The following is a 24,934-nucleotide window of genomic DNA, read 5'->3' as shown; positions in this document are numbered from 1 at the left end:
CACGCTGAGATGTGATGGAATTGTATTGTAAGATGCAAACCATGTTTGATGTCCATATCTAACAAAATAGTAAAGGTTTTAACTCAAAAAACGTTTTTGTCAAACTACATCCCCTTTAACTGATTAATTGTAAATCTCACAGTTAACTCAGTTTCAAACAAACTACGGACTCTGAGACAATAATTTGGGAAAATGTGAAGCCATTCATCTTTTGTTTCTGGGCTTTCTTGCATTGGTGCAGACAGATTTCTCCTGAATGCACCAGAGACCACAGTAAAGACAGAAGGGAGAGCAAAGGGTCTCTAGCAGCCCATTCTGACTGAACAATAATAGTCCCTCCAAGGACTTCTGTGGGATGGGTCTGTCTCTGCGCCTGTTTCCACACTCAGGGACGGCAGACTGACCTGCAGCCGTGTTCTGGTTCAGTTTCCATTTCTGCCCCTTAACTTGGAGATATTCAGGCCAGAAGTGGAGGCATAAGGGGGGGGTTCCACTGTGACAACGTGAGAGCAGCATGGTCATACATCACAAGACAGACACTTTTAACTCTTATCCAGGTTGAAAGGAGCATTTCTACTGAAACTACTGCAATACTGAAGAGGTTAATGAGTATGCGGCCATAGGTCGGGCCTGAGCGCGCCCTCCCAATAAAGATGAGCCTGCAAACGTGTGTCCAGCATCAAATGCTGCAGTGATGGATCGCCGGCATCTGTGGATCTACACAGAAACATGCAACGGTCCTGGGAATATGGAAGCGGGATGTGGAATTCATGAGGCACGTTGTGTCAAGATGCCAATTTAACCGCTGATGGATGAGCAAGCCTCTCGCTACATGCTAGAGACATCCAAGGAGTCGGGATGCTGGTGTTGCCATCATCCGGCCAAGATAAATGACTCTTCACGTGCACTGAGATTTCCCCTAATTCACTTGACATTTTACAGATGTCTCTTTAATTACAGTCTTGTCTTGGCTCTGAGGAGCGTTCATTTCAACAATCCAGACGAATCAAAACGCACTCAAAAAGAAATATTCTCCAGATAAGGTAAAAAAACAGAGTTTTTCTGGCCATAAAAAGAGAATTTGTGTCCCTGATCTGTTTCTGTCAGGAGCCTTTCTGGCTGTTTCTTTATTTCAGTGGATGCTGCCGACACACCAGACTTCACGCCGCACTCCCCCTCATATGACACTGTTCTCCAAACACATCCTCCAGAAATGTCAAACTATGCAGCCATATCATTGAGACAATGTATGGAATAAATTTTCATGATTGCTTGTGCACTGAGTGAACATGACTGAAGGTGAAGCTACTGTTGCTTTTGTTAATGTAGGTTTGTCAAGCACATCTGTGTTGCTAACCATGTTTAAGGCCCTATTTGTACGTGTTTGTCTTCATGAATGTCTTTTAGGCGTTTTGCAACAGTCAGATCAATTCAAATCCAACTTTATTTAAAAAAACACAGATAACCCATGTTGTCCTGTATATATTTACTCTTTCTGAATGCATGAATTTCACATGAGTTCACAAACACCATATAGAGAGAGCCCTGCAGATGATAAAAAAACGTAGAAAAGTATATCCAATTCGACTTTTTAAGGGAATTTTTAAGAACTATTGAAACAATTTCAATATCTTTACTTAAAAGTGTTATTCATAGCAAAACTTTAGGCGATTAAAATCTAAGAGAAAATAGACCAAGTCACTAATTCAACGTGCAGCATTATTTTCCATGTATTTGTTTAAACATTCAAATGCAATCCAAGAACATGCAAACTGACAATGTAAATAAAAACAGAGCAATCTTGCTGAGTCAACAAGCTTCTCAGAGAGTTGCGTTTGCATTGTTGGCATCTCAGGAAGAAGGATGGATGCACACACACCTGTCACATCTGTAATTATGCAGTTTCCAGAGTGTTCACACCACTGCTTGTATGATGCAAACACTTTAGAAAAAAACAAGTGTTTTTGACAATCTGCCTCCTCAGGGACACACAGTACAGGGAGACGCAAGGCTGCAGGATTCTGTCTTAAAGCAGTTTTGACACGGTAAGTTTATTATTGTGCACTTCAGCTCCGACCGACTGCATACTTTACATGTGTGTATATTTCAGCAGCAGGGGCTGTAAGGCACTTTCGCATGTATTTATAAAAAATTAAGTGAATGCTGCCACTCGCTCTGTAACAGAGCATGCTAGATTAGCTTAAACCTGTAGCCTCTGTAACCTCTGGGTCCAAAATGGCGGTGTCCGTATGGTGAAAAAATGGCGACTCAACTGACTTCATTTGGTTGGAGCCATAAACTATTTTCTATAGGTGACATCACACTCACTCACTCAGTCCAGTTCTCAGATCAGTCATTGTTTAGAACCAACAACAGTGTATTTACGGCAGTAGCATTCAACTTGATCACCAAATCATTGTGATGGACAATTTTTTTTAAAACACTGCAATCCAACTGTTTGTTACCGTACTCCAGTGGTGACCAATCCGAGCCCTCGATGACCACCTGTTTCAGGTGGGACAGGGATTTCTGAAAAACGAGCAGCCCACCGGCCCTAAACTGCATTCATATGCAAACATGCATGTCTGTAACTGAACCAGACAAGGTGCAGATTTAATTCTGGGATTTGCTCGTGTAATCGTTTCTCCTGCTCAGTATGCTTTTCAGTTACAATTTCAGCCCGTGTGCTGGAAGAAGGCACTAAGTGACGTTAAGTCATTTGAAAAAAAACTTTTTTGAAAGTAGCTGAGAAAAAAATTCAAATGACAAGTTTTATTGCAGTTTTGTGTAAGAAAATCCTCAAATCCACCTCTCCCTCCAAGCCTGACAGGTTTTCATCTCTTCGCCATCAGCCCATTCCGCTATAAAACGCTCTTTTTCTTTCATGCAAATGCTTCTATCTTTCTTCTCCAGACATGTTGTCAATCTTTTGGCCCAAACAGGTTTTGAACAGACTCCCAGAACGGATGTGTCTTTGGTTCAGACTTCTCTTCCGGGTTCGGGTCAGCAGTGGTGCGTGGTTTTGTTGTGGTTCGGGCACGAAGCCCCTCAGCGTTTTGTGAGCGTCTAACTGTGTAAACAGGAAGTTCTGTGCCAGCTGACTCTGAGCCACTGCAGCCCTCTGCTGCTTTTATTGTTTGGAAGTTGACACATGTTCCGTTGGGTTGACTTTCTTAACCAAATGAAAAGTAAATTCTTCATCATATCTTCTTCAAGGCCATAACCAAATATGCTTTTTTTTTTTACCACCTCAACTCAGCAGACAGAGTTTAGATAAAGCTCATTAAGGTGTTGATCCACTTTGGTGGTTTTCTTGATTTTACAAATATTGATTGCTACCACCTCCTTGTGCTGTTTGTGTTGTTTCTTTTAGGAGGTTTCTGAGTATTTGACCCCCGTCACACGAGAAAATGGGTGGTTCTAGCTAAGCTCACAGTGGAGGAGTCAAAATGGCAAAAAGATTGGAGGGGACCGTGCATTCAGACTTTAGTTTCTCCTGGTGCCAGCCCGGTTGCTATGGGACCTGGAGGTGGTGCAGAAAACAAGCAGCCCCTTCTGAGTCAGAACAATTCACATTTTCAAGGCTTTGGTCCGTATTTCTCTGCAGATCATATCCTTCTGAGACCAAATGTGCATGAAAGACCCTGTGCTAGACCCTGAATTTCTGCAGATGGGATTTATTAAAATAGTCTGTCTTTCCAGTGAGGATGATGCTGAAGTCTGAGCAGAACCTGAAGTGACATCACTTTCATTTTATTGACTGGAGTGCATCTGTAAAGCCCTTTTTATTGTCTGAGTGAGAGTGGGCATACAGTAAAGCTGATGGGTTGGACACTGAACGTGTTTGTACACCTTTAGATCCGACGTGCGTCATGACTGTCAGGCATTTTGAGAAGCTCTAAAACTTGTTATTCTGAAACATTTGTCACCATGACATGGTTTAAAACGATCTCTGTGTTAAGGTAGATTAAATTACTTTCACTGATTCTGCAGTGTGAACACTATAATGAGTTGCAAGATAACACTGACGATTGTTTTCTTATGTCTTTAAATAAACCCTAAGGTATGATAACTATTCCTGCTGGACACTGCTTCGTTTGGTTGACTGTTTGCATCCGTTTGGATCAACAGGATAAAGAAGTGACGCACTCGGGTCTTTCTGGAGAAAAAAGACTTGTATTAATCCAACATTTTACAGAGCCGGCCGCGGATCGTGCACTCTGTGATCGGATGTCAGGTCTGAGTGTTACCGGTGAACAGATGGCGTTCACCTTGCAGCCTCTGCTGTCTCTGTTGTTACCTGTTCAGGGGCCATTTCACCTCAGGCCTTGGCTGCTGCAGGGAGTTCAGAGCCATTTTTGACACTAATGATAGCTTTTGGGAGTGCTTCCATACAGAGAATCAGGATGCTCGCTGGTTTTTGCTGGATTTATGATTTATTTATAGGTAAAAGACGATATACAAGTAAAAACTGGATTTCCAATCTTACATTTTGGCAAAATTTATTGGTTGTTTATTTTTCATTTATCAGAATCAGCTTTATTGGCCAACTATAAGCGCACATACACAAAACAGGACTCTTAGAAATATGTCAAAAAGTCTTAATCCCGTTGGGTGATTTTCTTTAATAAATCTGCCAAATAGGGTAAGAATTCTTTTTTTAACAAAAAAATCCAGCTACTAAGACATTGTGTGTGTTCTCAAGCTAAGATTATGTTGCCGAAAAGACGTTCTTGATAAGGTTATTTTTCTTGCAAGAAAGAAAATAAAGGTATTTTTTTTAAAACATCTACATCTTTAAAATCCAGTTTTTGGAGGGACCTTTGACCTCGGTAACTCGTGCTCTCGTGTTCAAGGACAAAGCAAACAAAAAAAGGCATAAATATTAGGAAAAATGAAAATACATAAAACATTAAAACTGGTTTAAAAATTCACAGGTGTGTGGTTCTGTGCCTGGGAAGAAACTGTCTTTGTGACGGGTGGTTTTTGGCGTACAGAGCTCTGAAACGCCGGCCTGAGGGGAGGAGTCAGAACAGGTAGTGTCTGCGGTGTGGGGGTCTGTGGAGATTTTGCCAGCCCAGTTCTTAAACCTGGACCAGTACTGGTCCTGGATGGAGGGAAGGTTGGAGCCTGTAATTCCTTAGAGAACGTTCCTGACTTCAAATGTTCTGGTCTTCTGGCTTTGAAGCTCAGTTTACAGAAAGTTATCTGAAACGGACAGAAATGTTTCCTGCTTCGGTAAAAATTCGAAACCACAATTGGACCTTTGGGACCGCCGGAAAAGGCAGAGCAACACTTTTTGCTGAAAGCTGCCGGAGGGTTTTTGATTGACCGGGACTTTTTTTCATTTCCATCTGTTGTCGTGATCATTGTGAGGTCTGCAAGCTGCGTTCACTGAAATGACAGAGATCTTGTGTTTGAACAAAACCTAATCTAAAATTCAGATGCCTCCCGGTTGTCTTGCCGCAGCCCTGATATATAACACACCAATGGTATTATTGAGACTGGGATGGGTATACTTTCAAAGCACTGTGTGAAATACTTTTGCAGGAAAGGTGCAGTGGAGCGTTTGCATCAGTAGCCACAGCTGACAGGTGATCTTGGCCACCCTAGTAGGTTGTGTGCGTTTGTATGCAAGGGATGAATCCCAAAGTCTGTGTGGGTTTCTGTCAGTGTGAGAGGAACAAAGGCAGCTGTGTGAATCACAAAAACAAAACAGGTTGTGCCGAGTGGAAGCCGACCTGCTGATCTGAGAACTGGAGCGGCTGCAGGGGAGTTCTCCCTCTGGGTGGCTGTGATCGGATCGATACCACACATACTTCACACAGTTTAGAGAGCCCCTCCATGCCATTACTATTTTGGCTTATGATTTAATCCTCCAATGACAGCTGTGTTAGTAAATGTCCATTTCACCTCTCACTTGTTTTTGTGTCAAACACATAAAAAAAGCTAAACTTCAGAGTTTGATTTGACGAGCAAGAATAAACTAGTCTATAATCTTTTTCTATGTATAAATCAAGACTTTGTTAAAAGTTGAAGTGTAATAACACCGACAGGCGTCACCCACCCCCTTTTGACCTGCCCTCACTGGCCGAGCAGCTGCTTCACGCCCCTCACTCACCCCCTTTGCCCTTGCCACCCTAACGAGAGCTGCAGATGACAATCTTATTTAAAAAATAAATAAAAAACACTTAAAAAATGCGGTTTTTCTGTTGGTTTCATCTCCATAGCAACCATATCAGTTTGGGGTCACCTGGGGACAATAAACAAGTCTATATAACTTTTAGAATAATCTGCAAAAGTACATCTTTGAATTTTGATAGAGTTTTGTTAACCACACACACATTTTTAATAAAGTCTTATCTACGGCATATTTGTTTTGTTTAGCTGATTCATGTAACAAATGTTTACAATACTACGGTAAAAAAGTGTGAGCAACAGGGAGACAACACTTTTAGAGCTCGCCAGGCGAACGCCGTTCAAAATCTGCAATCTTTAAAACCAACCTCTTAACTAACCGACTGAATCCTGCTCACAGGAATTAAGAATGTATTCACCTTATGTATATTTTCCAGAATTATTTTTGACTGAGTAGTGTTCTTGATGTAAATTGTTGTTTTTATTGTGATGTGCTTTTATCTACCTTTGTATTTCTCCACTTCCCAGGTTGGTGTTGTAAATAAATAAGCGACCCGTCGCAATTTCTGGAAGGCACACTCGGCAGTGCTTTACAGGTTACTCATAGGGCGGTTCAGTTAATTAACTCACCTGCTCAGCGTCCTATTTAAGTCCAGGTGCGCAGTTGTCCATTCTCTTTCTTACCTTCAGCGCTCATTCGTCGCCCCTCCCTCCTCCCCGGCTTCCACCTGTGGGCTCCGTTAAGGGGGGTTTTTGTTACCCAAAAGTATTACGGAAAATTATATTATGGAATTGAACGGAGCCTTATGCCAAAACGAAAGATGCGAATGCCAACTTAAAGAATGTAAATATTAAGTATATGGAAATAAATATGTCTTACTGCAAGAGCTGTCTGACAGAAATAAATAGGAACATGCTCGGAACAGGTTACCTGGTTAAATAAAGTTAAAAAAAAAAGCTCATTGGGCATTAGCTCTCTAATGATGCTAGAGGAGATAAGAGGCAACAGATAGATATACCTTGGAGTTTAAATTTGCAGAAGTTAGTAAAGGTGTTTTTTTAAAGAAAAGGTAGCAGCCTTTTCCAGAGGTCAAAGGTCATTGGAATCTACAGCTGGGGTTAACGTAATCCGGTGGTGCGTGTGAAAACAAAAAGTTTATTTTCCCAAAATTGTGTGAAAATGACAAAATCACCTCATTTTACACTTATCCAGAAAATAGTTGTCAAACTGCAGGTCCTGTGGACATCCCATAATAATTTCAAAACGTCCTTTGGATGTACCCATTACATGTATTGGGGGGGGTTGTTAAAACGATCTGGTCCCTAAGTCCAGGATGGCTGCCGTGGGACAGACTCTTTTAAGAGTTGTTCCTTAAAATCCTTTCAAAAATCAAAAATTTGTAAAAATAAATAAATAAATAGAATAAAACACTTTCACAACAGATTATCAGAAGATATCAGGAATAAAATCAAACTAGTTAAAATTGATTTTTTTTCCCTTGAAGAAAAGATAAGGAAGTCTTGTTAATAACCCATTGTACTTGCCCTGCATTGTGCAGGTTGCCATGGTGATTTGTCCCAAATTGTTCTGGTTCTGGCTCTACAAAAACTTTATGACAAAAAATGACAGCAGCATCCTGTCAGGGCAGCAGGATGTGACGAGCTGGGAGTGACAGCAGCTTGTAAAATGCCAAGAAATTCACAGTTTAGAGGGAAATGTCAGGTTACATCTGAAAAATTGAGATTCTGCTCTGAAACATTTACATTTTTTATATGTATTCAAGTTCAAATCAACTCAACTTTTACTGAACACCTTTAACTTTTAATCTGTTGTCAAATTGTGAATAAAATAGGTGTGTTTTCATTTTAAACCTTAGATTTTGCCTAAAACTATTGTTTTTTCTTTAAATAAAACTAACTGTATTCCTTAAGCTCTCTAACACAGATGCACAAAAAGTGTTTTCCTTCAAAGATTGTTTGAAAATAACAATGAAATACAGAACTGGAGCTCAAGTCAAAATCCAGTCATAATCATAACTAAATAAATAAGATCATAAAGAGAATAAAGTCGATTTTCAGCAGGAGACAGCAGATGTACACAAGAGCGCCTTTGGATGATGTAGACTAATGATGTGCACTTCAACAATGTCTCATCAAAGGTTTCAAGGCCGTCCGCTATAGAAGAGCTATGTGGATTAAGGAATCCTCCTGCCTTGATTTACTGTGACACTTTGGAAGTCTTTTTTTGTTAAAAACGTGTCGCACTCATGGGATCAATCCAATCTGTAATATTACACAAATAAAAGTCGATTCATCCAATCTTTGCTTGTTTGATTTATTCAGGCATAAAGCAGCTTTTAAACAGGTTTGACTGTCTGAGGATACAGCAGTGGTTCCTAAACAGAAAAAAAACAGCGTTCAACGGCTAAAAAGACAGCCATGAAAGCTGAGTGTTCCTGAGAACTTGCAATGGTTTCTATCACAGAATGAAGCTTCGAGCTAAAGATCAGTATTGATCCCATTTTGCGATTTTCCTTTCTCTGTAAAGTCCCACTCCAAATATCTTCTAAACTATTGTCAAAGCGTTCCCAGTGGTCTTTCAATGATGATGATGCCGTTTTTAGCCAAAATCAAAGACACCGGTGTCGTTTTCTAAGACATAGTTTCTGCAGAGCGCCAAGATTTCATTATAAATTCACCTCTGAGTTGTGGGCGGGACTGTAGGCATGGGGCAACCCTTTTCCCTGTTCCCCTCTCCATTGCCGAGAGCTTTCTGTTCAAGCAGAGCGGGAATCATTGGGGCCCGTCAAGTGTCTTTTCTACGTCACAAATACGATCTTTTTCAAACTGCATTTTTTTGCTTCTGGTTCATAATGATTTGAAAACAGAAAACTCAGAAATGCGATTTATTGTTGGACAACTAATCGTCACCAGGAAAATGTTCTCAGTGCTTTTCTTACGACATCACTCAGAGCCATACTTGGGATCTCCTGGAAGGACAAAATGAATGAGGAAGAGCTCTTCCATGTTACTGACTCCAAACCTCTGTCATCCCTGTTGAAACTCACTCGACTAAGATGGGTGGGTCGTGTCCACAGGATGCCCAAAAGTTGCCTTCCACGCTGCATTCGGCACAGTGGAAGAAGGCAAAAGACCGGCCGGCCCTGCTTGATGTATAGAGATGTTATGAAAAGAGAGATGAAGGACTTCCAGGGAGATCCTGCCACTTGGACTGTTACATGCAGTGACACAGGCAGATGGCACACCAACCTAAAGAAAGGCATCCAAGCTCATGTAGAGGCAAACCTTGAAAGATAAAAAAAAAATGGTGTTGCTGTCCACCAACAAATGTCTAACCTCGTGGTATAGTTCTTTGCAACTGATGCCTGCCAATGGACTCAAAAATGCAATTTTAATTGGAGTGGGTCTATAAAATTATGGATTTTTGGAAAAATCCTTGATTTTAGGTGCCACAAAGGATGATATATTTCCAGTTTTTATAATCCTGGAGGGAATTTTTGTCACAAACGGTTTATGAATTCCCAGCTACCGTTTATCAAATATGCCTCCAGCCTTTTGCCTCCCCTTTCACGGTACCATTTACACCATTTTTTCTGGTTTATACTTTGTAATTGTGCCGTGCATTTGTATTATGAAGCCGACAATAGGGTGGTGGTGGTGAAGCAGAGACCTAAGCAATGAAAGGACAATTTCAATTAGCACAAAAAAACCCAAAAACAGTTGCACAATGTTTTATTAAGCGTAGCTAAAAATTGTTGGGAAGGATTTTGTGTGCAGACGTGAGGTGACATGAACTAACTTTTGATGTTTTCCTGTATTCTACTATGAGTAAAATATTGGTTTGGCGTCATTAGAAAATTGGTGCCTTTATTAGTATTTCGCACCACGTCTGAGGGTTTTCGAGTAAAGCTTTATTCCTGGTTTTACAATTAAGTGATGGTAGACATGGCTGCGCCAGTCGGTAAATCATGCCTTTTAACTATGGTTGAGGTGTCTCTCTGCCCCCTCACTTGCTTACAAATGTCAGAAAGCAAGTCAATATTCAGCAATCAAATCTTTGACTTTTCATCTGCTGATGAAACATTGGAGTTTCGTCAGTCATTTCCATGTGAAAGAAAGGGATTTAGATCAGACAAAAATCCATGTTGGAGGCTTCCTCCTGTAGACCAATGAAAAAAAACGAACAGGTCTGATAAAACAGCAAAATATGCATCTCTACCCTGACGTCTTTGTTGCTCTCATCCACGCAACAAAAGCACAAGAAAATCTGTTAAAAAATCAATTCCGCTTTTGGCTCGTCTCGAGTGCACTCTCAAGCCGCGGGGTTTTTAAGTGTCTCAGGTGTCCTCTTTTTCTTGCCCTCTGAACATAAAATGTTGCTTCTGAAGATTAAAAAAGAAAACGAAAAAAAAAAGTGCAAATGAGAAAGAGCGCATCTCAAGGAAAAAGTGTTGGCCAGCTTCAGCAATGAGTTCCGCTGACGCACAAACCAAGAGGAGGAGGAGGAGGCGAGATGCTGCAGAGAGGCAGAAGTGTGTGCGAAGATATCGGAGAAAAACCGACAGCAGGTGAGGGTCAACACAGGGTTAGCATGAAAGACGGGCGGATGTGCTTCTGGGTAGATCTAGGAAGAGTGGAGCTTCACTCCACCAATTCTCCACACTGGACTTTGACAGGATGGAGACACAAAAACATACGATAACACTTTCACACACACACATAACACACATGTACACTGATTGTCTTCAGATGTCAATTTAATAAAAGGAACTTTTAATTGAAATAAATGCAACAGAGAGGAAGGAAGGAGGAGGAGGAGGAGGGAGAGCGACAAACTGGAGTGTTGGTGAGAGAGAGAGGAGGCAGGAGAGAGGAGACGCGACAGAGGGAGGCGTGTAGAAAAGGAGGAGACTGAGATAAACCACACTCGGGTGAAGCATTCCTGCTGCACGAGGAGAAGGTTCTGAGTGTTGACCTGCAGCTGAAGATGAGTCACAGGGCAGCAGAAGTGGCCGGGCTGTTCAACCCCATCAGACGTTCCTCGTCAAACTCACAAGGATTGATGAAGATGCTGCAGGGCTGAGATCCAGAAGAAGTTGCAGGACGGTTGACAGATCTAACGACACGATGGATTTAATCAAATATTTCAGCTTGTTTTTCATCGCTCTAAGCCGACACGGTAAATGTCATCTGCTTCTCAATTTCAGCTGTTCTGGTTTTTCATGCACAAAAACGATCAGTTGTTGCTTTTCTTCTTTTTCTCTGTAAAACACAATTCAGTTCTTCTCACCTGTAGTCATGATAGGCTCAGATATTTGTTTACGGCATGAAAGATTCACCAAAGTATTGCCTAAAAGCTGCATCTGAACTTTTTCTTGACTAATTTCTGGAACTTTGCAGAGTGATCCAGACTGTAGCAGATTAAAAAAAAACTATAATCCACCATTCCCCTTTTCTGTTGACTCAGGAGTTAGAGCAGTCATAGTTGGAGTCCTGACCTCCAGCCTGTAGTTGAAGTGTCCTTGTGCAAGACATTGAATCCTGCCCCCCTCCTTCCACCTGTGTTCATCAGTGTATGAATTCTGGAGAAAAATCTCTGAGCTAACGGAAGATCGCATACACAAAAAGAGGCGGCTGAATGTGTCATAGTGGGAAAGTGTTTTTATCCATTAACAAGACTGAAAAAAAAGAACCCACAATAGAAATGCAGACCATGTATCTGAGCCATTTAGTACCCACACCTCTGCCACTCAGGGACTGACGCTGGGCACAAAAGCTTTTTCTTGTCGGGGAGCAGCAGATAATTTTTGGAATTTGCAGCTCGTTTAGGATTGGCCTGTGAGAGTGCATTGATCATAAAAAGGACAGATTTGGGTTTAGTGGTGGCTTGGTTACATTAAACCCACATGATTCTGCCTGGCTCGTGCTTTAAATAACCAGAAACATCTGCAGAAAATGACACAGCCATGTACCTGATTTGTCTTTCCAGCGATTGTCTTTAAATAGAATTAAATTAATATGCATTAATTGATTGCTGTTCTCAGAAAAAACAACATTTCTGTGCTCTTAATGTCATCGTCACGACTTGTAACTGAGCTCTAAAGTAAAATGTGGCTGCAGAATTATTTTTCCTATCAAAGTTGCCAAAACAAATAATTCTGGCCCAAAGTGATCTGATGGGTCAGAGATTCTCATCATAAAGCATTTAGACGTTTCAAGGTTAGCTGGTGTCTAGATGCGGCAAAGAAAGAGCCAGGAATGTATAAAAAAAGAAGCAACTGTATCAGTTTAATAGGGTATTGATCCCAGTCCCTTTAAAATTGTGACTGTCAGTCTTCAGGCTGCTGAATGGCAGCCCATCAGTTTTTATTGAGTGGGGAGGAGAAGCAGCAGGGAGATAACAGCACCTGTATCCCTATTTGGAGAACCCTGGTTAATTCAATTCAATTCAATTCAATTCAATTCAATTCAATTCAATTCAATTCAATTCAATTCAATTCAATTTTATTTGTATAGCCCAAAATCACAACAACAGTCGTCTCGATGGGCTTCGAAGTGAAACATAAACTTTAAAAGGATCGTGAATAAAAAGAGTGCAATAGTAAAATACTAAAATGAACTAACAAACTGACTAAGCTAAGTTAATGTGGAGGCCTCCTTCAAAGTCTTCTTCCTCTGACATACGTAAAGACGTACGTCTTCCTAAACTCAATATGAGCTAATTAAACGGCCACTGATGAATTTAAGTGAGGAAAGAAGGCACTGGAAATGCCTTTGACAACATATCAATAAGGCCAACTTCATAAGAATAATAACCTCCAATAATATTTGATAAAAGGCCGGACTCGACGATCTAAAACTGTTCTTTAATTACTGCTGGACCTAATTAGGTCATCTTCCATGGAAAACGAGCTGCAGAAGCAAAAGGACACCCAGGCTAATGGAACATGAGTGGATGTGGCGTTGGGAGAGGGGGGGCTGTCTGAACAGTTCCATCAGGGGGGTTGATTGGAAACACAGTGATGCCCTCAGGTTCTGATTCGTATAGCCTTTTTGTTCTCTGCCTGCCCACCCCTGACTGTGGATTCCTTCCACGGTGTGTGGTGTAACCGAACGCCACCTGCACAACAACAACGGTCTCCGTACTTCAGGGTTCCTCCCTGCTTTGGTGCAGATTAAACTCATTAAAAATGGATGCATTGCAAATAAAAAGGTTGGCGTTTGAATGGACGGGTTCTGTTTCTGACGTTAAAAAGGCGGGAAGTATCCAAAAAAACCATCAGGTTCTGATGAGTTCCACAAAGGGGAATTCTTTACATGAGTCCCAATAAAGGGCTGGGTGCACGGTGGAACAGTGGTTAGCTGTCTCGCCTCGCCGCAAAAGGTCATGGTTCAAATCCCAGATGGATCCTTTTATGTAAAGAAGTTGTAACTTCTCCAGGATCTCCAGTTTCTTCCCAAAAAACATAAAAAAGTCAAAAAGCATACTCAATACGTTAATTGGTGATTCTAAATTGCACCTAGATGTGCGTGCATGCGTACGTGCTCGTGTGTGTTTGTGTGTGTGTGTCCATGCAACAGACTGGTGAACCATTCAGGGTGAGCCCCATCTTTGACCAACAAAAGCTGGATTGGCCCCCAAAAGGGTTTCAGCTGGTTTGGAAGATGGATGGATGGATGGAAACTAAATAAATGTTCTCAAGCTGAAGTTTAATGTCGCTCTCCAGTTTCCTCCCAGATTGAACCCCGCGCCCATGCTGAGGAGCGGCTGCTGCAGAACCTGTTTGCACGTTACAACAAGCTCTCGCGGCCTGTGCAGAACACTTCGGACACTGTGCTAGTCCACTTCGGACTGTCCATTGCACAGCTGATTGATGTGGTGAGTGAAATTCAAGGAGGGTCCAGTGTTAAATCACATAAATGCATTTAATCTACTTCAATTTTCTGTGTTTCCTGGTTATAATTGACGCATTTCATGACGCTTCGCAGTTTTTCTGATGCTGTCTCTGTTCAGTTGCATTCCTTATTTGAAGTTTCATTAAAGCCTTTCCATGCTATTCTGAAGGAGGGACATCCATTTCAATGCAGATCATCTGAACTTAAACCGAAACGGAACCGATTGCATTACATTCCTCAGCTGTCAGCCAATCTAAATGCTGACAGCTGACAGGATTTTTAAAGCAGAAGCAATCCAAGCATCGCAGGTGGAACAAAACACCACCAAATAAATAAATAAATAAATAATTGTTTGTTTTTGTGTTTATTTTGCTTTTCAGACATTTATTCAAAAGTGTGAAAAGTGTCTCACAGGCTGGGCGGTTTTGTTAAATATTTTAGAATCTGTTTTATAACATCCACATAAAGTTACCTGGAGGTGCCTATAGACTGTGAGGAGATGATTTTCCCAGCTTTTTGACACCCAGTAAGTTGACAGCGCGTGCTCCCCCTGCCTGGTGGTGAGTGTCAGCACTGGGTGAAGATGTCTTCTCCTACAGTGAGCCTTCACTGACTGCCTTGTATTATAGGATGCTGCAAAGTAATGGTGAAGGCGTCGCCGCATGAGGCATAAAGTTCGTATTTTTCCCGTAGGACACTCCAGTCTGTCCTATTTATTTGGTGGAGACTGAATTCCACAATGGTCTTTTGGTTTGCAGGATGAGAAGAACCAGATGATGACTACAAACGTCTGGCTCAAGCAAGTACGAGATAATAACACAAAAGCCATGATGACATAGCAACCCGAAAAGTAACAGCTGTAAAATCTAAGATTGATTGCTTTCTTGCAGGAATGGAATGACTACAAACTCCGCTGGAACCCAGAGGACTACGAAAATGTCACCTCCATCCGCATCCCCTCAGAGATCATCTGGAGGCCTGACATTGTCCTCTACAACAAGTGAGGATCTGTTTCCCTCCACGACATTGAAACAAAGCTTTTTGGGCACACTGCGCTTCCCATAACTTTAATGGTCTCCGCTGTCACGGCACAAAGTTTGCATTTAATGTTCAGATTGAGATGACTTCGTTCCTGCAGGGAGAAAGGGAGGAATACGTTGTGCCAAAAGAAAAATCCTGTCCTGCGCCAATATCACGAAGCAATTTACTAGAAATAAACGTGAACAAAGCCATACCTAATGGATGACTTTACAAAAAAATGTTGAGCATAATTTTAGTAATACATCTAACGGAAGGTTAAAAATAGAACTTTGATTGGATGTGTTTTAATAGGAAGTCCCCGATCACAGAGAGACACGGATGGGCACGCAGTCAAACTGCATCAGAAAGGGAAATAGCTGTTATTTCTTCACAAACCTGTTAGTGGTTTATTAAGCCTTAGTCCAGGGGTGGGCAAACTAAGACCCAGGGGCTATATGCGCCCGTTTAAGCTATTTAATCGAGCCCGCCAAACGGGAGGTAATTGTATTGATAATCCTTTTAGTTTTTGATTTTGCCATTTATTCTGGTGTCTCCGCATAGATTGTGCACTATAAATACATTGACCTTTGTTTAGGTGCATAAAGTTGTTCTGCATTCGTGTAGTTTTGAAAGTTTTTGTTGTTTTTCTGGTTTTCATGTGTGTTCATTCCAACAACACGCAGCATTTCTCTAAGTTTTTCTATGAGGGCTATCAACCCATTTGTCACAAAACAGGCAGACGGCTGGTTCCAATTGCAGCCATTTTCTTAGCTAGGCTAAAAGTTCACAACGCTAAATCAGGCTCAGGCAGGAAGGGGTCGATAACAAGCATCAGAGAAGAGACGGGGGTAGTTAGGATCCAGGCGACATTCGGGGCAGGCGGCAGGCAAACAGAGTCAAAGACAAAACAGGGTCAGGAAACAGAAGCGGTCTGGATGTTACCCTTGATAATGCAGGCAGGATGGCACAAACAATACTGAGTGGGGCTCAGTGCAGTGCTTAAGTGCACTGTGAGGGATTGCAAATGAAAGTCAGTTGTGTGGCATCCAGAAACTGTGCGCTGGGATTGCTGGAAGATGTAGTGTGGTTAGAACTCAGGAAATGGTTCCCGCCGAAGACCAGAGGAGGAGACAGAGCTCTAGTAAGAAAAAAAAGTCACAATTCTTAAATGCCAATTCCAAAATGTTCAGGTTTAAAACATACATAATAGTTTTCTATCAAAATTAAAGCACGTTTTTGTCCAGATGCTATGCTCTTTCTCTTATGATGTGGATTGCCAAAAAACTCCAGGTTGCTGCTCGTACGGCCTTTCTGTCAAATTTTGGAACGTCTTGTGGCCCACGAGTCAAAAGGTTTGCCCCCCCTGCCGTAGTCCCAACTGCCCCTATGGCCAGATACTGTGGATGCCAAATTTTCAATTGAAATACAAATTGTATGTTGCACCATTAAACCAAAGGTGAACCGTTGCATCTCTACTGCATACCAGTATGTTTATGTTGAACATGTCAAACTACTGTTCTGCTAAATTTAAGTATTTTAGTATTTTCATTCATGAAAATTCAAAATAGTTTCTGTTGATTTTTCACCGGTTTATGTTTTGGTCGCCTGTGGGTGAAGAACAGGTTTATGTAACTTCCAGAAGAATCTGCTAGAGTGAAATTCTGGATTTCCTTGGCAACTGAGCTTTATATCCCTTGTGCTATCTTAGATGACCCCCCCCCCCCCCCCCCCCCTTCCATTGACTCCCTACCATGACAAAGGTGGATAAAGGTGGAAAGATTTCACGTAATCCATGGACACCAGTGAGGATCACAAATCATTGAAGAAAAAAAGTTCAGAGCACTGTCTAGTGGGTCTAGATGACCCAACTCCCAATGGTAAAGTGCCTAGCATAGCTCAATGGTTACCTACTGAAACAAGAGTTAAACATCATAAACAGAGGTGTAACAATGAATGACAATATGCAAATTTTGAAAAGGCTTTCGATGAAGTTTAAGAACTTATTGTGTCTAAACTAGTATTTTCAATTTAGTCCAAACTTAAATTTTATATTTCAATTATTTTTACAGAATTATAAAAAACACTGAAAACAATCATTTATGGTAAAAGAAATTACATGTGAATGAATGTTATGACTCCCTTATATGTATTTATTATGTCAGCCTTTATAGTTTTCCTGACTTTTTTGAAGGATTGACAATTTTTCATTCCTTTCCTGCAGTTATTCCATATCTGAACCTCTGCTGTAGAGATACAGTGAGGTTTGCTGTTCATCTCACTGCTGGTTTCATCAACAGATTTGATCCTCTTAGACTGTACTATCTATTAACGGATCTCTTAAAATGAAACATGTGAGATCCATCACTTATGTTTAGGATAGATCAGTAAAAATGGACCAGCCTTCATAAATGCCTTTTATAAACATTCACCACATCCAAAGAGACCGAATGTTTCTGTGGAAGAAGTAAAGAGAAAAGATTTCCCACAAAAAAGTCTGTGAACTTCTGTTAAAACATCAGATGGAAGAAGACGGAGCTGCATTTCCAAAAAAATGCAGGGTTGAATGCTATATTGCTGAAGGAAAATGAAATTTAAGGGGTAATAATTGGCAAAAAAAAAAAAAGATCAAATTTGACCATAAATAAAGTGAAAACAGCACAATAATATATATATATATATAATTTTTTAAATGCCAGAGCCGGGTATCGAACCAGCGAGCTTCTGCACCAAGGCTTCCCTATTTTTCATTTCAATAGAGGCAAAAATCCTGGAAATCCTGGAATATCTTGAAAAGTTCAAGGATTTGAAGGACCAAAAGTCACAGCTGAAAAAAGCTGAAAGAGCTGAACATTTGGATAGTTGAAATAGCTGAAAAAATGTAGAAGGAGTTATGCGCCAAAAAAATGGTGGAAAATACTAGAATAAAGACAGAGGAACAGGAAAACAATGGGTTGGATGCTTTATAGCATTTAACCAGCAATTGATCTCCACCTTTCAGACATGACTGAGACACAGGATGAGGCAGAAATAATGGGGATGCTCAGGTGTGTAATGGCAATTTTACAAAAACATGAGAGGTCTGAGCTCACAGAAGAGATTAGTCCAACAAACTAAGGAAGCTTCATGAAGTTTGTAAGATTTCAAAACATCTCGGGTGTTGACCTGTTTGTTTTTTTTATTTCAAATGCGAACAACTTCCATGGCAACTAATCTCAAGGACGACTGCTAGGAAGAAAACCTTAAGCTGTCTGTTTGTTAAAGGTTCATAATTACAGACTCTTGAAGCATATTTAGTTGGAAACCACGTTTGACAAACGTCTTCCCCTTCATGTCCTGTTTTTTTTCCATCCACAGCGCTGATGGAGACTTTGCCGTGACTCACCTCACCAAAGCTCATCTGTTCTATGACGGACAGATAAAGTGGATGCCTCCGGCCATTTACAAGTCTTCATGTAGTATAGATGTCACGTTTTTCCCCTTTGACCAGCAAAGCTGCAAGATGAAGTTTGGCTCTTGGACGTACGATCGGGCGAAAATAGATCTGATCAGCATGGCCAGCGACGTGGATCAGATGGACTACTGGGAGAGCGGCGAGTGGGTCATTGTCAACGCAGTGGGCAAGTACAACACAAAAAAGTACGAGTGCTGCGCTGAAATCTACGCAGACATCACCTACTACTTCATCATCCGGAGGCTCCCCCTCTTCTACACCATCAACCTGATCATCCCCTGTCTGCTCATCTCCTGCTTGACGGTGCTTGTTTTCTATTTGCCGTCGCAGTGCGGCGAGAAGATAACTTTGTGCATCTCAGTCTTGCTGTCCCTAACGGTGTTCCTTCTGCTGATAACGGAGATCATCCCCTCCACGTCTCTGGTGATCCCGCTGATCGGTGAATACCTGCTGTTCACGATGGTGTTTGTCACGCTTTCCATCATCATCACCATCTTTGTGCTGAACGTGCACCACCGATCGCCACAGACGCACGGCATGCCTCACTGGGTGCGAAGGGTCTTCCTGGATCTGGTACCTCGGGTTCTGTTCATGAAACGGCCGCCTGGCACGGCGAAGCAGCACTGCAAGAGGCTCATTGAGATGATGCACTGTCCAACCACAATATCGGCCACGGGGAACTCGCAGTCCTTTTGGACCGGGCTGGACTCGGAGCTGAGACAGATGACACAAGTTCACAACAGCCTCCCAAAGGTGGACAGTCCAAGAATCCTGGTGTGCTCCCCGTCTCCCTCTTCTTCTCCTGTTGATGACTGCAGCGATGAAGATCATCCACTGAAAGCCGACATCTTCTGCCAGACCCCGTCTGGTCAGTACTCCCCTCTCCTGGAGCATCAAGCCCTGTGCAGACACATCTCCACCACCCACTCCGCTCCTCAGTTGTCCATGCCGCTGGGCCCGTTTCCCTGCCTCTCCAGGGAGCATCCCAGCCCGCTGGCCCGAAACGGTCGCTCCCTGAGTGTGGAGCAAATGTGCGGGAAGCAGGGGCAGCCGCCTCAGAGATCAGCACATCGGTGTCGCTCGCAGAGCTTCCAGTACTGCTGTCTGCATAATGACGGGGCGGCGGGCTTCACGGGCCAAACCAACAAAACACCCGAACAGCTGACAGAAACTCTGGCGGCTGAGTTTGCTAAAGATGCAAGCACCCAGCTGGACAATATGGCTCCTATAGTTTCCCCAGCGATGCAGCGCGCCATCGAGGGGGTGCAGTACATCGCCGATCATCTCAGGGCGGGAGACGCAGACTTTTCAGTGAGTTCATTCCCATTCATTCAACTGAAGTTCAAATATTTCCTGGTGGCTGTTTGTAAATACAAAAAACCTAAAACCTTTAATGAAATGGAGAGCAGCTTTTAAAATACATTTACTGTCTATTATTACTTAATTCAGAACAATTTTGTTAAACTAATTTTACTTTTACTCTTCAGGTTTTAAAAATGTTCCTTTTTCTTAATTTCTGGTGGTTCTTACACTTTATTTAGCCCATTTAACCCCTTCAGACCCGGCGCCCACATGTGTGGACGTCACATTTTAGGTGATGCTACCACTGCAGTTCATTTTGCTTAGCCCCATAGAGGGTTAACTCAAATATTAGCTCGGGTCTTAAGGGGCTAAGCAACATTAGAGATGAAGAAATGTTAGGTGTCCTATTAAATATAAATCTCCCTCTTATACTCCAGTATGTAAAGGTTAAGATGTTCTTTCAGAATGTCAGTCCAGCGTTCCCTCGCTATTTCCAGTTCACCTTTCGCAGTCTTGCCATTTTGCAGATTTTCTTCGTGCAATTTTCCATGCATTTTTAATTTTTTTTATGTGCACTTTTTTCTGTGTCCTGATTGGCTGTTAACATTGTCAATCAATCTCCTCTGTGCCGTTTCTCCTGTACAGAATGTGTTCAGTTTATACATTTTAGATCTTTGTTTTAATTCTATAATCCTGGACACATTTTTCTACAATGATTTGAACTAAAATGTGAAAATGTTCATGTTTGAGAAAAATGTGCAAAGTGTGTAGTGAGGAGTTAACAGCCTTTAAACCATTGTCCGGGTGAATCCTCGATTCTGATTGGCTTCATGTTGTGACGCGTCATGGAAGAGGAGGACAAACAAAAAAACAAATGTTTTACGCTTTTGCTTTTGGAGCAGCACGCTAAAACAAATTCATAAAACCAAAAGGAAAGGGAACAAAGTTTAGAACATTAAGGATTTAGTATTGAAACTGTGACTTTCCAAGTATTCTAGAGCGTGCCCTGTCAAGGTTGACAGTAGAAATGGATTCTACTAAAACACTATTTTTTTTTTTTGACATTGATTTTGATCTGATGAAAACTTTGTTCCTTGTTTTGGGTAAAGTAAACTTTTCTGAGCTTTCAGATAAACCAAATGTGCTTCCTTTTTGACAGGAGGCAAACATTTCTTTTGCGGATTTAATGATCCTAAAATACTTTTTAATCAAAGCATTTGAACAAATTTTTTTTATTTTTAAACATGTATCTTCAAAGCTGTAAAATGTGAATATTTGAATGAAGGGAATCAAAGCTTCAACGTAAAATGTTTTCCTCCATCTGCAATCTCGACTCATTTCCTGTCCACGCGGTTGCAACGCAGCAACAAGGAGGTCCAGCAGGTTGCTCGTCTTTTCCATTGGCTTGTGTAAATTCCATGTCAAAGAAGAGAGATGACAGCAATTATCTGGCTGGTGCTCATTTGAAATGGGTCACAAGGCTATTATGAGATCAGGATGATCAGGAGTCTGGAATCCATCAATCTGCATGGAAAAAGTCATTCACTGAAGGAAAACACCCGAGATGATTGCTGGTCTTTCCAGGGTATTTGAATCAACATTCCCTTTAATGCCTTTTCTGTAGGTTACGGAACTGTGTTAGCATAAAACATTAATTCGGACATTATATAGCTTAAAATGGGTTGGGTTCTTTTTAACAAGTGACCACAGTGTCAGTTTGTGAAATGTTGTTCTGAGAAACCAGTTTCTAAAAACACCACAACTCCGTTGCATGTCAACAACCTGCAAAACAGAAAAATTGTGGGTTTTTTTCTGGACTAAACTGAAGTTAGAGAAGATTGCATTTAACAGCTGTGAAAATCCCAGCTTTTCATAAAAAAAAAAACACAAAATCTCGAGCTCACACAGTACTTTATCTAACTTTTGAACAAACAAGAAGCTCTCCTGTCCCTCAAGCGTGTCAGCAACAGCACTGCGAGCGCAGCTTTGCAGAACTCAGTACAATCCTCACAAAACACAACCTGTTTGACGTAAAAGGAGACAACAGCCACTCTTGGCTTAGAAACTTTTTTATACTTTGACCTAAAAACACTCAATATTAATTCATCTTTATGTCAATCTGAAAAAAGGTTTTGTAGAAATTATGACTGAGTTCATTTATGACTTTGGACCGACAATGTCAGTCATAGGTTTTGGGGAAAAATGTGAATTAATTTATTATAATCTAATTTATTATGCTTAGAATTGACTTACTAATTGGATGTGAAATGCCCTGTCTCCTCCTGAAGTTTGACTCTTTTTAACACATACATAACAGTTATATATAAATAAATAGATCACTGCACTGCCACAGCCGAGGTTTATAGAATTATTTTTTCAATTAAGAAATGCCAGTCCTGATAACTAGAGAGAAATAATCTAATAATCTGACCTTGAGTTTGTTGCAAGAGTCAAAAGATTGACTGACATTTGGGAAAAAGCTGCCTGCTGTTAAAAAAAAAAGCCATGGAGGAGAAATCAATCACTGGTGAGAAATGATTGCTGGTATGGTGTGAAATTTGAAATGTCTCTTTCTGCGGTTTGCTCTCTCTCTGCCAGGTGAAGGAGGACTGGAAGTACGTCGCCATGGTCATTGACCGGATCTTCCTCTGGATGTTTGTGCTGGTGTGCATTCTGGGATCAGTGGGACTCTTCCTTCCTCCTTGGTTGGCTGGAATGATCTAGACACTCTGGAACATGAACTCTGACAAAAGGACCTTTATTTTGTTTAAAAAAGTTCCATTATTGTTGTGTTTCTGTTTTTTTAAAGATACTAAAGTGTTTTGTTGTTTACTCAAACTCATGTTAGCAAAAGGTTAGCTGTGGAGAAGCAACATGACAAATCAATCTGAAATTCTGCGGTTGTATAAATTCTTTATTAGGGCAAAAGGCCAACAAAGAAAACATCTCGTCCTGCCAATCCACTTTCACCTGCAAGACTATTAAAAAAAAAAAGAAATGACCAACAGAAAAGTATAAAAAATGCTGCAGATAAAGATTCAAAGCAGTTTGGATCCACTCTCTACATTCCAGCACTGCAGCAAAGATAACAACGAAATGCTTTCACCAAATATTAATAAGCTTATGTTCATTAAATATTCATATTTCCATTGAATGTGTCAGAGTTTGCTGCTGGGAGAGATTTCTGTTTAGTTTAATGATCTCAAGTAAGCGCACGCACAGATCCTTATGGTTCTAAACTACAAACCAACCCTTCGTTCTTAGTTACTAAAACGTTATTTTTTGTTCATTTGTTGTTTCTTCTCTATTTTTTTTACTTTTTTTTTAATGTTGAGCTTTAACACTGTCATGAAAACCTGTCTGGACGCCTCCAAAACAGTTTTTTTTGGCCCAAATTCCAGAGAGAAAGTTTGAAAGAGAAGCCGTGACCAAAGCCGCTCCGAGAGAAAAGAGTTTAAGATCAACCACAACAATAACGGACGTTTTTTTCATTACCACGCAAAAAAATCATCCTAGTTCTAAACTTTTACGTTTATTTATTTATTCTTTTATTTTTTTTAGTCCCACCTTGATCATCTTTTGATCTATGATCAAAGCGTTCCCAGTGGTCTTTTGATAATGATTATGTCTTTATTAGGCAGAATCTTTTTCAAACTGCATCTTTTTGTCTGCTCCTGATTCCCAGTTATTTGGATAAAGAAAAACTCAGAATGAGACTAATCTTCCTCATACATGTCTTCCATCATGAGAAAAATGTTGCACTACACCAAAAGCACCATTTTCATCACAGTAGGTCTTTAAAAAACCTGCCATCAACTTTAGGCTAAAAGCGATCAGAACTTCCTTGAAATGAAGTCATATTCCCTGAGAACAGCGTGACCTGTAACCGAATAACTGCTGAAAGGAAATCCAGCGCAGGAACAGTGCTTGCGTTTGCAACTCTGCGCCTCACATTGTTATTGTAGGTGTCTGACAGCCGTATGGGGGAGAGCTCTGCTGAAGATTTGCTGAGGGGAAAGGTTTGACTAGAAATCATGTGGGAGGTGGGGAGCTGCAGGATGACAACACAGTCTCAGTGAGTGAGAGCTCAAGCCAAACCCGGAGAGAAAAGCTGCTAAACATTCAGCAAACCTGAAGAGGAGAACGTTCAAGGAGGAGTCTGATGCACAATTAGTGGAGGGAAGATGCAGGCTGGAAAAAACAATCAGTCAGTGAAGTACTTAAATGAATGTCTGTCATATTACAAGTCTGGGACCTGAGAACGACATTCGGCCTGGTTATGTGAGGCGCTGAAAGCCTGTAAGCCCCTCCACAATCTGCAGAGCAAACATAGACGATACTCATCCAGGCGGCAAAAGTCATCTGATTCTGAGCCACAATTAACCCTTGTGCTATCTTAGACGACCCCCCCCTTCCATTGAGGTGTTCTCCCTACCATGACAAAGGTGGATAAAGGTGGAAAGATTTCATGTAATCCATGGACACCAGTGAAGATCACAAATCATTGAAGAAAAAAGGCTCAGAGCACTGTCTAGTGGGTCTAGATGACCCAACTCCCAATGTTAAAGTGCCTAGGTTAGCACAAGGGTTACAACACTGAAAGTAAAAAAATACAAAAGCACTGCAGGCATCTGACGGAAATCTACTTGGAAAAAAAAAAAACAGAAAACAACAGATTTCATCTGCTGCCAAAACTACATGTGTGTAACGTCCTTTTCAAAACACGGCAGTACCAACCATTGGTACTTCCATGATCAAGTAGGACCAATTGATAATTGCGTTTTCTGCTCGGCTGGATTAAAATGACACCAAGAGAAACGTTTGTAAGAACAAACCTGTTGAAACAAAAAGGCTGGAGCAAGATTTGCATCGCTTTGACTTTGCTCATCAAGTTTCATCCCACTGTAGGTAGCAGACAAGCACTACTAAACTGTAAAAAAAAAAACTTAAGAAGAAGAATCCTACCCACCTGGGAAACACGTCTTCACACCAGTGGAGGCAAAAAGACACCAGTGGGGCTCTTCTGCAGGGTGAGTGGAAAATGTTTCAGGAAAAAAGGCTAAACTGTTTGCTTTTGGGAAAGAACATTTGAAGTGTTTCTACACT

The 24,934-nt window shown here is 41.2% G+C and overlaps 1 protein-coding gene across 4 annotated transcripts; it reads left to right on the top strand.

Annotated features, from left to right (window-relative positions):
• The first annotated feature begins 1,784 nt into the window (after positions 1 to 1,784).
• LOC101158195 (neuronal acetylcholine receptor subunit alpha-4) lies at positions 1,785 to 22,977 on the top strand. Of its 4 annotated transcripts, XM_020704409.3 has the most exons (7): positions 1,785 to 1,890; positions 1,985 to 2,045; positions 13,887 to 14,038; positions 14,814 to 14,858; positions 14,946 to 15,055; positions 18,430 to 19,837; positions 22,427 to 22,977. In XM_020704409.3, the coding sequence occupies exons 4-7, from the start codon at positions 14,829 to 14,831 to the stop codon at positions 22,550 to 22,552; spliced, it is 1,674 nt and encodes a 557-aa protein (XP_020560068.1). In that variant the 5' UTR covers positions 1,785 to 1,890; positions 1,985 to 2,045; positions 13,887 to 14,038; positions 14,814 to 14,828; the 3' UTR covers positions 22,553 to 22,977. The 4 variants fall into 4 exon arrangements, with proteins under 4 accessions (XP_020560068.1, XP_011474999.1, XP_078805750.1 ...); XM_011476697.4 differs by lacking the exons at positions 1,785 to 1,890; positions 1,985 to 2,045 and adding an exon at positions 11,067 to 11,338; XM_023956335.2 differs by lacking the exons at positions 1,785 to 1,890; positions 1,985 to 2,045 and adding an exon at positions 14,685 to 14,729 and having other exon boundaries at positions 13,936 to 14,038.
• Positions 22,978 to 24,934: the final 1,957 nt, after the last annotated feature.

Source organism: Oryzias latipes, chromosome 7 (genome assembly GCF_053564925.1).
Source record: "Oryzias latipes strain Hd-rR chromosome 7, Olatipes_Hd-rR_3.1".
Lineage (NCBI taxonomy): Eukaryota > Metazoa > Chordata > Actinopteri > Beloniformes > Adrianichthyidae > Oryzias > Oryzias latipes.
This window is presented reverse-complemented; position numbering and strand designations above follow the sequence as displayed.

Bases quoted from the DNA above. Each gene is read 5' to 3' on its own strand.
- LOC101158195 (XM_011476697.4), top strand. From the start codon at position 11,287: ATGGATTTAATCAAATATTTCAGCTTGTTTTTCATCGCTCTAAGCCGA. The intron at 14,859-14,945 runs GTACGAGATAAT...GCTTTCTTGCAG, and splicing joins CAAACGTCTGGCTCAAGCAA to GAATGGAATGACTACAAACT. The intron at 15,056-18,429 runs GTGAGGATCTGT...TTCCATCCACAG, and splicing joins GACATTGTCCTCTACAACAA to CGCTGATGGAGACTTTGCCG.